This window comes from Harmonia axyridis, chromosome 3 (assembly GCF_914767665.1).
Source record: "Harmonia axyridis chromosome 3, icHarAxyr1.1, whole genome shotgun sequence".
NCBI classification, from domain to species: domain Eukaryota; kingdom Metazoa; phylum Arthropoda; class Insecta; order Coleoptera; family Coccinellidae; genus Harmonia; species Harmonia axyridis.
The window spans coordinates 22338717-22351708 of NC_059503.1; the positions used below are offsets into that span (position 1 = coordinate 22338717).

General features: G+C 33.7%; 1 protein-coding gene across 1 annotated transcript; it reads left to right on the plus strand.

The window, feature by feature from the left end:
* The first annotated feature begins 10497 nt into the window (after positions 1-10497).
* On the plus strand, positions 10498-11204 carry LOC123674804 (immediate early response 3-interacting protein 1). The gene is made up of 3 exons (XM_045609893.1): positions 10498-10691; positions 10906-11010; positions 11064-11204. Exons 1-3 carry the CDS (start codon positions 10601-10603, stop codon positions 11117-11119), a joined length of 252 nt encoding a protein of 83 aa, XP_045465849.1. The 5' UTR covers positions 10498-10600; the 3' UTR covers positions 11120-11204.
* Positions 11205-12992: the final 1788 nt, after the last annotated feature.

Below are 12992 nucleotides of genomic sequence, written 5' to 3' on the forward strand. Positions count from 1 at the left end.
TGTTCCGGATATACTTTACGAATTGCATAAGAACTTATAGTTTCAATATTTCACGTTTTACTGGTGTGATTTCGATGAAATTTGATATGGTTATAAAGGTTTATGTTGAACGTTGTGCATGCGCCAATTAGTATTTATCGGCAGGATCGAAAATAGTGTACTATAGAGGGCAAATTTTGAAAGGACCTACTATCTGGTCCATCTGACACGAATCAACAATACATTTCTGTCTTTGCCAATGCCTGTTCCTAACACATACGAAATCTATTCCTACTTTACCTATTGAGCATCATGACGAGAGTCTTCTCTTCTTCTCGCCTAAGTACACGTCTCTCCAATGTAAACCTATCGGAAGGAAAGAATATGTCAACGCCTCCATAATCATCATCTCTTGGCGATACGTCGCTAAGTGCGTTTTAACCTTAAGAAGAACCGTTCAAGCACCATATTGTTATTTGTTTACCTAACTGGAAATGTTTGAATACTCCACTCAAACCAGAAAAAAATTGTACGTACCTAATATTCAATGGTGATCTGAATCACTACTCCAAAACCAAAACTATGCATATAATAATGAAATAATCAGTATATAGGTAGCTGTTAACAGGTTATCGGCCCCTTCTTGTCATATCTTCCGTTTATACTAGCCGAGTTAAAATAATAATTGGTCATTACAGGCTATTAAAAGTCTTTTACAGTTTTATAGGACCTAATCTCCTCCAATTTTTTTGTTATTCTATTCATTATGTGGTCATTTTTCTTTTGAGACAAATAAACATTATTATTATTTGATAATAAATAAACTTTGAGAAAAAAAATTTTTTATAATTTCGATTTTCGGTCTACCTATGTTGATTCTATTATCTGAGTGTGAATATCCTGTTATATCACAATAGGTTTGAATTTTTCATAAATCTCATTCACAAAATGTTGGAATGATAATATTAGCAATAATAATTGAGGCTTTCACGACCGGTCTGTACAACAGAGTTGGAAAATACCGGGCTTTTCGGCCGTGGCCCAGTCTCTGAAGATGATTATCGAAGTAATAGGCGAAACGTCAGGTGAAAAACCGACTAGACCTAAACTAAAAGACTGGAATTTTACAACTCTGTTGAATATGAAAAGAATTAGATATCAGAATAGCCCAAGGTACGGAGTTCTTTCCTTCAATACTTTTTTTCATTTGTGACCGCTCGTTCCCCGAACAGATTACGTCATAATTTAGTCACAATATCTGTATTTTTCGAATATTAAAGCAGAAATGATTTCAAACGATAATGGCCAGTTGCACCGTTTGCCTAAACATTGATTAAAATTTGAACATCGATTAATTTCTGATTTCTCTTAATAAATCAGAAGGTAATCAATGTTTGAATTTTTAATCAATGTTTAGGCAAATGGTGCAACTAGCCATTCAAGATTCAACTCACAGATGATAGTTTTTCAAATTCGCTAGAACTAACTAAATATCAGGGTAGGGACTAGGGGTTCCGTTAATATCATTCGGATATTATTATTATTATTCTTCATAATTCATTTAAAGGAGGCAGATTCGGTAGGAATGAAATATTGAATGAACTTGTGAAATCAATGAAAAATGTATATCGTCTCAACAAAACCAGAGAAAATATAGAAGATCCATAAACAATAATCCATTCTCCCTGAACACAGAACCGTCAGAGTTATAAATGACATTTCTAAACTTCATGCGAGCCTTCAAACTGATCACATCATTAAAACCATAGAAAATTCAAGAAAATATTGGAAAAAAAAATATCCAATAGGCAACAGGTCTGATCCGGTTAAGATTTTGCGTGTGTATGGAATATCAATTTCTTAGTTCATCTAAAATTTCGTGGAAAGTGTATCTGATAAAAAGTATAGAAAATATAAGCATAATATTGAAAAAAAAATTATTCCATTGTATACCAGAATGTTAATTATTATTCATTCAAACTCTTATTGTAATGAACGATGAGTATAGCAGATAAAAAATGAATCAAAAACGACTGAAAGTAACTCTATTGAAAATGAAATAAATACGCTCAGTCAGAAATAAGTAGGGGAGACCAGGGCTAGTTGACCACAGGGGTAAGTTGGCCCACCGGATTTAATTTCTAGTGCTTTTTCATTTCGTTTGTGCTTGGGGCTAGTTGACCAACCCGACATCAACACATAAACCGAATTTTACTCTCAAACTATGTGAATTACAATTTATTTTGATCAGGCGCGGATCCAGGCCCCACTTTTGGGGGGGGGGAACTTTTAGATACTCAAAATACTGAAAATGTGGACCCCAGACACTTTCGCCATTTTGGGACGTCATTTTCTTCCCAAAATGTATTGAAGGAGAAATTTTTGCTGATATAGTAATTATTTGAGCCTAGGTATGTCAAATTCTAGGATGGACGGCAAAATTTAAGAGGTGCCTGGGTCATTTGGGGGGGGAACGTTCCCCCAGTTCCCCCCCCCGTGGATCCGAACCTGATTTTGATGCACTTTATAGTGGCTAAAACCCGAAGCATTTCAACCTTGTGTCGCTGACTAACCAATTTTCTTCTTCTCCATTCTTCAATGTAGGGGTTGTCCATTAATCACGTGAGGCTTGAAAGGGGGGGGGAGGGGTTTGATAAAAATCACGAAAATATCACAAGGGGGAGGGGGGGGGGTGTAGTAAGATATCACGTGTATTTATTTTTTCGTCAAACGCGCGATTTTTAAACAAATATTAAGCGGCACGGCGCGGCGTGTAGTGACCTTGACTACATTAAATATATTCATGTACTAGTACAATACATGTTTTTCCTATGATTACACTTTTCGTTTATTATTATTGTTATGGCAATCAAAAAAAACTTGCAACCTGGTGTAGACATTTTTATTATGGTCCTTAATTTCAGAAGAAAGATTATAGTTTATACCTGTATTTAAATTAAGATAATATTCAGAAAATTTTAAGATTCGTTGTAGGTACTAAAAATACACGTGATGTTGAGAAGGAGGAGGGGGGGTGGTCTTAAACCTCACTACGTATCACCAATGGGGGAGGGGGGTTTAAAAAATGCTAAAAAAAGATCACGTGATTAATGGACAACCCCGTAGGCAAGTTGCTTGTTCATTCTTCGCCTCTTTGTCTAGTTAGATCTTATCTTAGGTTGTCGCTTCCTTGGTCGTCCAATACTCCTGCGACCTGAAGGTGACTTATCACGAGCGATTTTCACCATTCGGTTGATTTGTCTGTTGCATCCGACTTTTTTTTAATTTATATAATTTAAAAAAATTGAGTGTGTCAACTAGCCCTGGTCTCCCCTACATCTGCAACATAACATAGCAAAAGTTTGACAACTTAAGAGATTGCCCGGTTTTGTGATGATACAGTTAGCATCTCCTATTCACCGTCTGTGACGTCATCCCATTACTAAAATAAATGGAGTATAACTTTTTTTCTCTGAAACTAGAAAAATGTTGAAAACGAGATGGACAACTCAAGAACGTCAAGTTTGCGTATGCGAAACGCACATCTTCAATTTAAAAAATCTTTTAATTTCTTAAAAATCAATTACATACAACTTAATCAAAATACCAAATTTCATCAACATCGTACAAATAGAACCATTAATAATAAACAGAGCAGCAAAATTATCAGGAAATACTGAATTAGGAAACATCCGAACACTTTGTTACAGTTAACAAAACGATTTTGTTCATACTCTTCCGTTTTTCTTCAATCACCTACAAGCAGCAATAAATCTAAATCGTAATAAGGTGACATAATCTAAAATCACCTACCATGATGTACAAACATTTCCGTGTACCTATCACGCTGTATTGAAAAGAATTACTTCATTACTATCTGACGAGTTATTCAGTGTCAACATTTTTATGGATGTCACAACTGTAGGAATATTTATTCAATAGAATTTCAAAAGAGGCGTGAGTTTGTTCACAACTACTGTATGTTTGATTTCCTGAGACACCCACATTCGAGATGGTTTGTAACAATTGATTTATTACTTCTATTCAGAATCGTTGTTGATGGACGTGAAGAAAAATAGAAAATTATTATTGGGAAAATATTGAATGCACAAGTCATTTTAAGGTATTTTTGAAGTCTGAAAACTGCGAGAATTATGAGATTTATTCGATGATTATTTAATTTGATAATTTTCTGTTAGAACAAATAGAAGAATAGAATGAAAATAAAAACTTGAAATTTCAGGGTGGAATCCGTTAAAGGAAGAATTCGACTAAAAGGAGTTCCGTAAATAAGGCTGCTCGAAATGTTGTTAGCCTAAAAAAACACATATTCGATTTAGATGAAAATTTGGATGTAGAATGAAAATTTGAAGCCTCTATCAAAATTTCATTTCGATAGCTTAACCAGATCCATAAAAAATTCGAGAAGAATATAAAAAAAAATTTGTCAATATTTTCATGACCACGAGACCCATAAAGTTGAGATTTTGAGTTTTCAAGCTTCGTGCAGAATTTCAAGCTGATCACATCATCAGAACCATAGGAAAATCAAGAATGATATTGGAAAAGATATACTCAATATTTCAGATATTACATTGTATTGAAGTTCTGCATATTATACAGGGTGTTTCCAAATTAGACGTGAACCTTGGAGGACATGTTAGTATGGCTCATTTGTTTTTGTTTGAGCCGTATTTATGATATACCAAAAATCAACAGTTCAAGTTATATTTGAGTTCTTGTGATTTTTAAAGATGTCTCTCCTTACTTCATTTTTCGTCAATTTTTTCTACCTTGACCAAATTTGATTATAATTTTGGATTATTTTCGTGGTCAGAGAGAAGTCCAGATCTAACTTCATTAAAATAGATGAAGCAGCGAGAAGATTGAGGTGGAAAGTAACAACTAAAGAAATGAGAAAGAAGGCACGTGCTTGTATAAGGAATGGTGGAGGACATTTCAAACATAATTTATGAATGCATTTTATATTGAATTGGGTTCAATTGCAATAAAAGAATATTTAATTTATTACTTTTTTTCTTTGCTTCTTTTCCCTTTCAAATCAAAATCTACTGAAACAAAACTAGTGCCTGCATTCTAACGAAAACTTTTTTAGGAAATAAAGAAGGAATTCGGAACTCCTTCAAGGATCACGTCTGATTTGAAAACACCCTGTATAGATAGAATCATTTATATTGAAATTATCATTAGAACCATGCAAAACTCAAGAATATCAAAAAAATTACTCAATAATTCCGTAACTACTGATCCGATCGAGTTGAAACTTTGAAAATGAATACAAAATAACAAATTTAATTCAAGAAGAATTTTGGAAAAGAAATACCCAATATTTCCGTTATTACAGATCCGATAGTGGAGATTTTGCTTGTATTTTAGAGAAAATAATCATTTCAAGCTTCATGAAAATTTCATGTTGTCGTGATATCAAATATCGAAAAAAATGTGGAATACACTGAATTAATTCAGGAGCTTTTAAGCGCTCTACCATTAGAACCCACATAACTTTATATAGGTATACAATCATGTGATCTCTAAGTGTTCAATAGGAATGAACTTGGAAAGAAAAGCTACTAACTTCAAATTATTGCTTTTTTCATTTTTTTAAGACTTTTTCATTCAAAAATCATCTATTTTGCAATATTTTTCGATAGAACCAATGTACAAAATTTATTTTCCTTAAATTCTTAAACACTACCTTATTTATAATAAAAATATAGAAACGTATAATGATAAGATTATATCCGGATTATTTGCCGGGTGAATTATTTCAAATCCTCATTCATAAACATGGTAAGAGGTCGTGTCAGAATAACTGTTGTTTTTGTGCGAATACAAAATCGAGAAAGTGATCATCTCTAGTAAGGTGCACAGTTCTCGCCATTACGTATGACCAAGTCGTACGCTATAATTCTACCAGAGGCTGCAGCTTGTAGACAATTACAATTTAGATTTCTCTAAATCGAAATTGCTTCATGATGAACCAATAAATATTTAGATATTTATAATTCGAGTTTTAGATCAACAGGATACTGACGAGAATAGGCCGAACTAAATGTCTTCATTTATGAAAAGAGTTTGATAATTATGTGGCGAATTTCGTAGGACGCATAGTGAAGGATTTTACAACAATAAGAGATTTCATTTTGATATAAAATACAGCGAGTATCTATGATATATTTTAAGAGAAATATATGTCAGCCAAATGGCAGCAAATGCTGCGGTTGTAGCACCATATCCTTCGCCCATTTGCGGCTGTATTCCCCAATAACTTCACGAATTCCATCTTTCAGGTCTTGAATCTATAGAGAAGCATTGGGATACACCTTTTCTTCCGCGTTTCCCCCCAAAAAAAAAGTCTAAATGTGTTACATTACAAGATCTCGGTGGCAATTTGATCAGTTCTTCGAAAATTCTTTTACAAAATTGCTATCGTTTTGTTGATTGTGTGGCACGTAGCACCCTCTTGTTTAAAAAACGTCGTCCACGTCAATATCTTCGAATTTCAGCCATAAATAATCACCAATCATATTAGATCGACGAGAGATCGACAAACCTGGGTTTTTATCAACACTAAAGGCTATAGCAGCCATATTCCCAGTTGTTTGTGAGCGAAGCACACTGTTTCAATTTTTCATATCACTAACTGCTCACATTTTTTCACTTGTTTTACTTTAAAAAAAAAAGTGCTTTAATTTCGCGAACTGTGAAATTTTTACCATCGTTCCATTTTCAGTAAAGGCTTTGTGACAATTGACCACATAGCGGAATACTAAAAATGAAACCTCTTATTGAAAGACTCTTTATAATTTTGAAGAATGTATTTTAGTTGATCTACAGAATTACTACAGAAAATGGGGGCAAAAATATAGGTAGCGTAAGTTGCTCCGCTACTGATAGGTATCAGTTTGGTAACGTTAGTATTCTCTGCTGGACGGGTTACTCCTTTTCTTTACAGCAATAAGTTCTGTGGGTCCTTCTTGAAGATTACGTTATGATGAGAGACAATTTTCTGTTATAATATCGATTTTTATTTCCAAGTTTGCTTACGGTAGATATTATTACTTTTTTATTCTTCAATATATGGGAAATTTATTCAGAGTTACATTTCAGAATGTTAATAAAATTATATGTTTCAGTTTCCATTTTTGTTATATTTGAAATTTAAATTTCGTCCCAAAATCACTGTTACAACTGCCACTAATGTCAATTACTCAACATGGTACCGAAAAGAAAAGTAGCATAAAATGAATTCGCTACCAAAGATGGCGACCGCTCCGTAGCGGAAACTGAAAGAATGCGTTCAGCAGAAAATTCATAGAATATTGACAACTGTTCCACAACTGTTGAGTCTGCTGAACGTGCCCAATAAATGAACCTAAAATGAATAAAAGATGACATTTCAATGATATTTATAATCTATTCAAATCTATGTATAAAAATAAGGAAAGTATATACCTACTGATGGGAAGCCAGGAACTTTTTGAACCTCCTATTCATACGTCAATACGCTCTATTAGTGATGACGTCACACACCGCCATTTTAGTTCTCCTGTCAGTGTTCGGAATCGAAACAAACAAATTGTCATTCATATTAGTACGTTGTCGTTGAAGAAATTGGCTTATTTTGATAAAAAAGATTATTTAAGGAACGATTTCACTATTAATTGATAGACAGAAGGCACGAGATTAATGCCAGTTAATTCAACTAATAAACACGGCTTTTTACAAAATCTGGGGAATGATACAGGATTCAAACCTACTGGTATTAACCTCGTTCCTTCTGTCTATCAATTAATAACGAAATGGTTCCTCAAATACTCTTATTTATGAAAATAAGCCAATTCCTTCAACGAAACCGTACTAATTTGAATGACAATTTATTTGTTTGGATTCCGAACACTGACAGGAGAACCAAAAATGGCGGTGTGTGACGTCACACTAATGAGCGTATTCTGCTCTAGGGGAATACAGAATTGTGTATAGGAAATGCGGTATCTAAGGGCACTCAAAATCAGCTAACTATCTCTTTTTTTTTGATATTCTGCTCGAGTTTTTTAAAATTCTGACGACGCTATTAACACCAAATGTTGCAGTTATCTCGAAATCGTTATTCAATTTTCAAAATTTCAATCTAATCGAATTTGTATGCACTCAAACATAAGGTTTTCAGCTTGAGTTGTCTATAGTTCTGATGCCACTATTCACAAGAAAGATTGCACAAAGCTTGAAATGGTCTTTAGTTTCTTTTTTCGTATTTATATATATATATATATATATATATATATATATATATATATATATATATATATATATATATTATTAAATACCCAATGAATTTATCCCTCTATCTATGAAGGTAATAGGGAATTCTGTGTATATTGGTTGGGCTGTCATGTGTGTCCAAGCGGCTTAGTACCTAAAGGTTATTTTTATTGCAGAGAATGTTGATAAAAGCAGCGAAGTGATGCAACCTTATGCTGTTTTCAAGAATAAAGCCCGCCACCCACGAAGCGTTTTTTTCGAGCGTTTGAACGCCAAGCGTACAAGAGATTCCAGTCGGGCAGTCAAGTTCATTCTCTGATTTACAGTCGTGCGGTCGTGTCCCGAGCTGCCCGATTGTAAAATTATCCGAACGCTCGAACATGGTAGCCTCGAGAGTGGCCGCCTTGGGTTGAAATAAGAAAGGTGGCTAACAAACTGGACCGAATTGCTTCCCCTCAAATATAGGCGCCTGAAACGGTATCTTCACTATTTCACGCCTAACGCCAGCCTTGATTGGAAGGATCTTTTTTGTCTTTAAGTTCGCACAGGCACAACTATCCTATTATCGTTTCTTCTTCTACTTGAACCATTCCAGTTCTCTCATATATCCTATTAAGTCAATCGGAGTAATAGAATCATCTGTCATTTAGTTTGTTTACCTAATGTTCGAAAAGTATCGGATTCATGTGATGCAATCTTTGAAGGATCCTTCGGTACGGTATCTGATCTTTCTTGATCTACCCAACAAAGCGGAACAAAGTAAGATCAATGATGCAGAGTCACGTTCTGTTGTCGTGAATAAGTTCGAGCTAGAAATGAATCTAGGTATATGGATCTTCTGTACCAATGTCGCAATCTCGAGTCATAAAAATGTTGACAAAAGTCAAGTTGACTAGAGGTTTATTCGATATTTGATTTATGTCTGTGGTAAACTGCCCGATTGAGTTTTCGCTCGATGACTTAAGGAATGCAGAATCGAATGCAACTGTTTCGCAAAGGTTTAAAGATTGAGAACCTCCATTATTTTTATATTTTTGATGCGATGTATTATTGAAATTAACAAATAGTTGTGCTGTTTTACTAGAAATAAAACTATAAACTTAATATTAATTATGAAGAATCCTGATGAAATAGTTCAACTCTCTTGATTTTTCTTTCTAAAGTTACAAAATCTATTGGTTGGGGGTAGAATTCAATATTGCTATAAACGTGCGTACTGAACTTACGTGTAAAAAATGAAGATATAGACTGATAGAATAGAAAATCAGCTTGAGTTTGTGAATATTCTGTCTAATTTTGATTGTTATTATACTTTGATCCTAAAGTATTGAAAAATGCTTCGAAGGAATGTAGTTCAAGCCTGATTTCTATGGAATGGTCAATAGGAATGAATGATGTTGAACTCAGTTAAATTAATTTCCCTAATTCAAAAAATCTATAGTAGATTTTTCACTTCATCGTAGAATACAAGTACAAGGGCAGCTCCAGTACCTCTGAGTACATTGGAGAATGCTCTCTTGAAGAAAGCAGTAGCACCTTCTGTTTTGCCAATCTTCATCCAGCAGTCAAGAGTGTTCTTGTACATCATGTCGGATTTAGCCCTGCCAGACTGCATCATCATACGCCTTCTGACTGTATCGAATGGATATGAGGTAATACCAGATACAGTAGTAACAGCTTGAGCAATAAGGAATGAGATGAGGAATGGTGTATTCTTAGGATAATATATAATTTGATTTCAGAAGCTTTGAATCAGGATTCAAATAATAAAGTTTTCGAAAGCTTTCTAGCATAAAATAAAAAGGAGAAATGCACTCATGTGAAATTAGTAATTTTTGCGCACTTGTTCAAAATAGTATTCATATATTTTTTTCGCGAAATGCCATATTTAGATTTTTATTTCCATATGCTTAATTCACTTTCGGATTTCATAACTTCGGACAAAATTTAGGCTCTTGTTTTATGAAATAATGTTGAATGAAAGTAAAAAAATTATCGTAATTTCAAGATAATTTTTCATGTTTCGGGTTTAAACTTGTTTGTTCTATTCTCAGAGTTATGAAATGATAGATAATTATCTATCATTTCATATTCTATCATTTCAAAACGGCAAATTATAATTTGCCGTTTCAAATTGGAATACTGGTGGTGCCATCTTCAGGAATGTGATTGGGACAATAAAACTTCATGAAGAAATCTAACTACATTTTTAAAATCAACCCGTTTGTCAAAATATTGAAGGTTGAGGTTAGATCAGATTGTCACATAAGACAATTCAAACTGATTTTATTTTATAGCATTTATTTATTCATGAATTTCCAGTTTTATTCAAGAAAAAATGGCATTTACCTTGTGGACTTTATTTGAGGCATCTCTACTGGTTCTAAATGCAATTTGTATCCTACATGAGGAACGATTTTTAGTGAAGAGTAAGTGTTTCTGACGTGGAGCTTCACACAATACTTAATTTGGGAATTTATTTGGTGTTCTAAAAACTTTTATATGATCAATTCTGAAATTTAGACACTTTTTATAAGTGCCACCTTTTCTATTATATATTATATCTGAAACTATATATGAAATTTGTTTTTATAAGTGATAAAAACAGTTCAATATAATCTATAAAATGATAATATATTTTAGTTGGATGGAGTGCTAAGAGTCCCAGTGTTCATGGTTTCGGTGAACAGCCTGGTGTCAAAGCTCAATTATTGAATTTGGTGCATTCTATTAGAACTGTTGCGAGAAGTGAGTAATATATTTAATGGCCAAATAAAGATTCATAATATATTTTTTTTCAGTTCCACTGATCCTTCTGAATGTGTTAACAATATTGTTTAAATTAATATTAGGGTAACTTAACTGTATTAATTTTTTTGTACAAACTGTATTTCATATCATGTTGATAATAATTGTAACATTTGAATAAATAGTTTTACATATGGTGAGTTTCGAATACTTTATATCAATATATAGCTATCGTTCTAATGAAAGATAAGTTAGCACTAAGAGAAATTGTACCTATACTAAATACTTTTTGAAAGGATATCAGAAAAATTATCAAAATAAAGAAAAGATTATATTTTATTGTAATAAAATTCATAACTATAGCCAGTCGATATACACTGACTTAATTATTTGGCTATAGGTGTATTAGGTAAGAGCTCTGAATGATAAATGAAACATACATCCATTTCAGGACAACTGATGCAGATGTATATTATATATTTGATCAAGTGTAATAGTTCTACATTATTTATTGTATAATATTCTCTGCATTTTCTTGAAGAATAAATTTTTATTGCTTAGAGGTTAAATGTTTTCTAAAAACAAAAATTTCAATATTAAAAAAGTAACATTTTCTGGAATATGCGACTACAAAATTGAAAATTACGAAAAAGGCACTCACTGAGCATCAAGAGCTCTTTATTGTGCGTTCATTGTTGCGCCCTTGGAGACCGCAGAACTGTATCATTCTATACATGAGATGTGGTTTACTATGACCATAGAACAAGTATATACTTACTCTATGACTATGACGTCATTGTGTTAATTTATCTTGTGATATAGCAACCGATTATGCAATACAATACTTCAAAAGGGAGAATATGACAATCATTTAAATTGCAGTCTATAGCTTTAATCATGTAAAACAATGATATTGGCTTAAATTTGAATACAGGAATCTGGAGAATCGGATTCATGAATTCCAGGAAGAAATTTCACCAAAAAAGGGTAACTCCGCCCCTTTCAAACTACCCTCATGAAAATAAAGAAACAAAGTAGTGGTAGTGACTATAAATAACTTTGTTATTCATGAAAATGTTCTTTAGGCATCTTCTTAAGCTACGGTTTCCTAGAAAAGCGGTGGCGTTATCTAGCGGCCGTAATATAACGTTGGGTGATGTCTACCATACGTTCTCTATGAATAACATCGGGGTAGGTTTCCTAGAGTACGTTGAGTGTCACCGTAACGTCAAATAGCGGTGCCGTCAGTTGCATGACGGCCGTCATAGCGGTGGTGAACAGTAGTTCAACGTTTTTCGCGTGTAGCGGTGCGCATACAATGAGTGGAAACGTGAATTGGACGAGTGAAAATGATGAACAATTGATTGATTTTGTCAAGAATCATGAAGCTTTATATAATATAAAATGCAAAGAGTATAGACAAGCCCAGATGAAGCACAATTTGTGGAAAGAAATTGGAGTAACACTTCAAAAATTTTGTGTCTATTATATGGTTTATAAGTTAAGTCATCTCTTATGTGATTCAATACATAATCAAATAACACTGGTGTTAAGCGAAAGTATTGCCTAAATTTTTCGTCATTACACTGCAGATGGCGACGCACTAAAATTCGAAATGCACCCTCAGTATCACGATTTTTGAACATGACACTCTCCTCCAAACGATTGTTTTCGTCTTCTGATGACTCTTCATCATCCAAAAATACTAATAATGCTATGTCCAAACCGTCCATTTTTCACCAGTGCACAATCTACTACTCTCGAGTGAGTATTGACCACTGAGTGACGATTGAATACGGTCGGACTACTTCCTAGGAAACCACAGGTTGGTCACCGCAAAGACGGTCGTTATTAACCACCGCAAAATGACGGCCGCTAGATAACGGCACCGCTTTTCTAGGAAACCGTAGCTTTAGGATTGTAGCACCCACTTATTTTCCGGTTTTCTATAAAACCTAAAAATATTCCTTATCATGAATGTC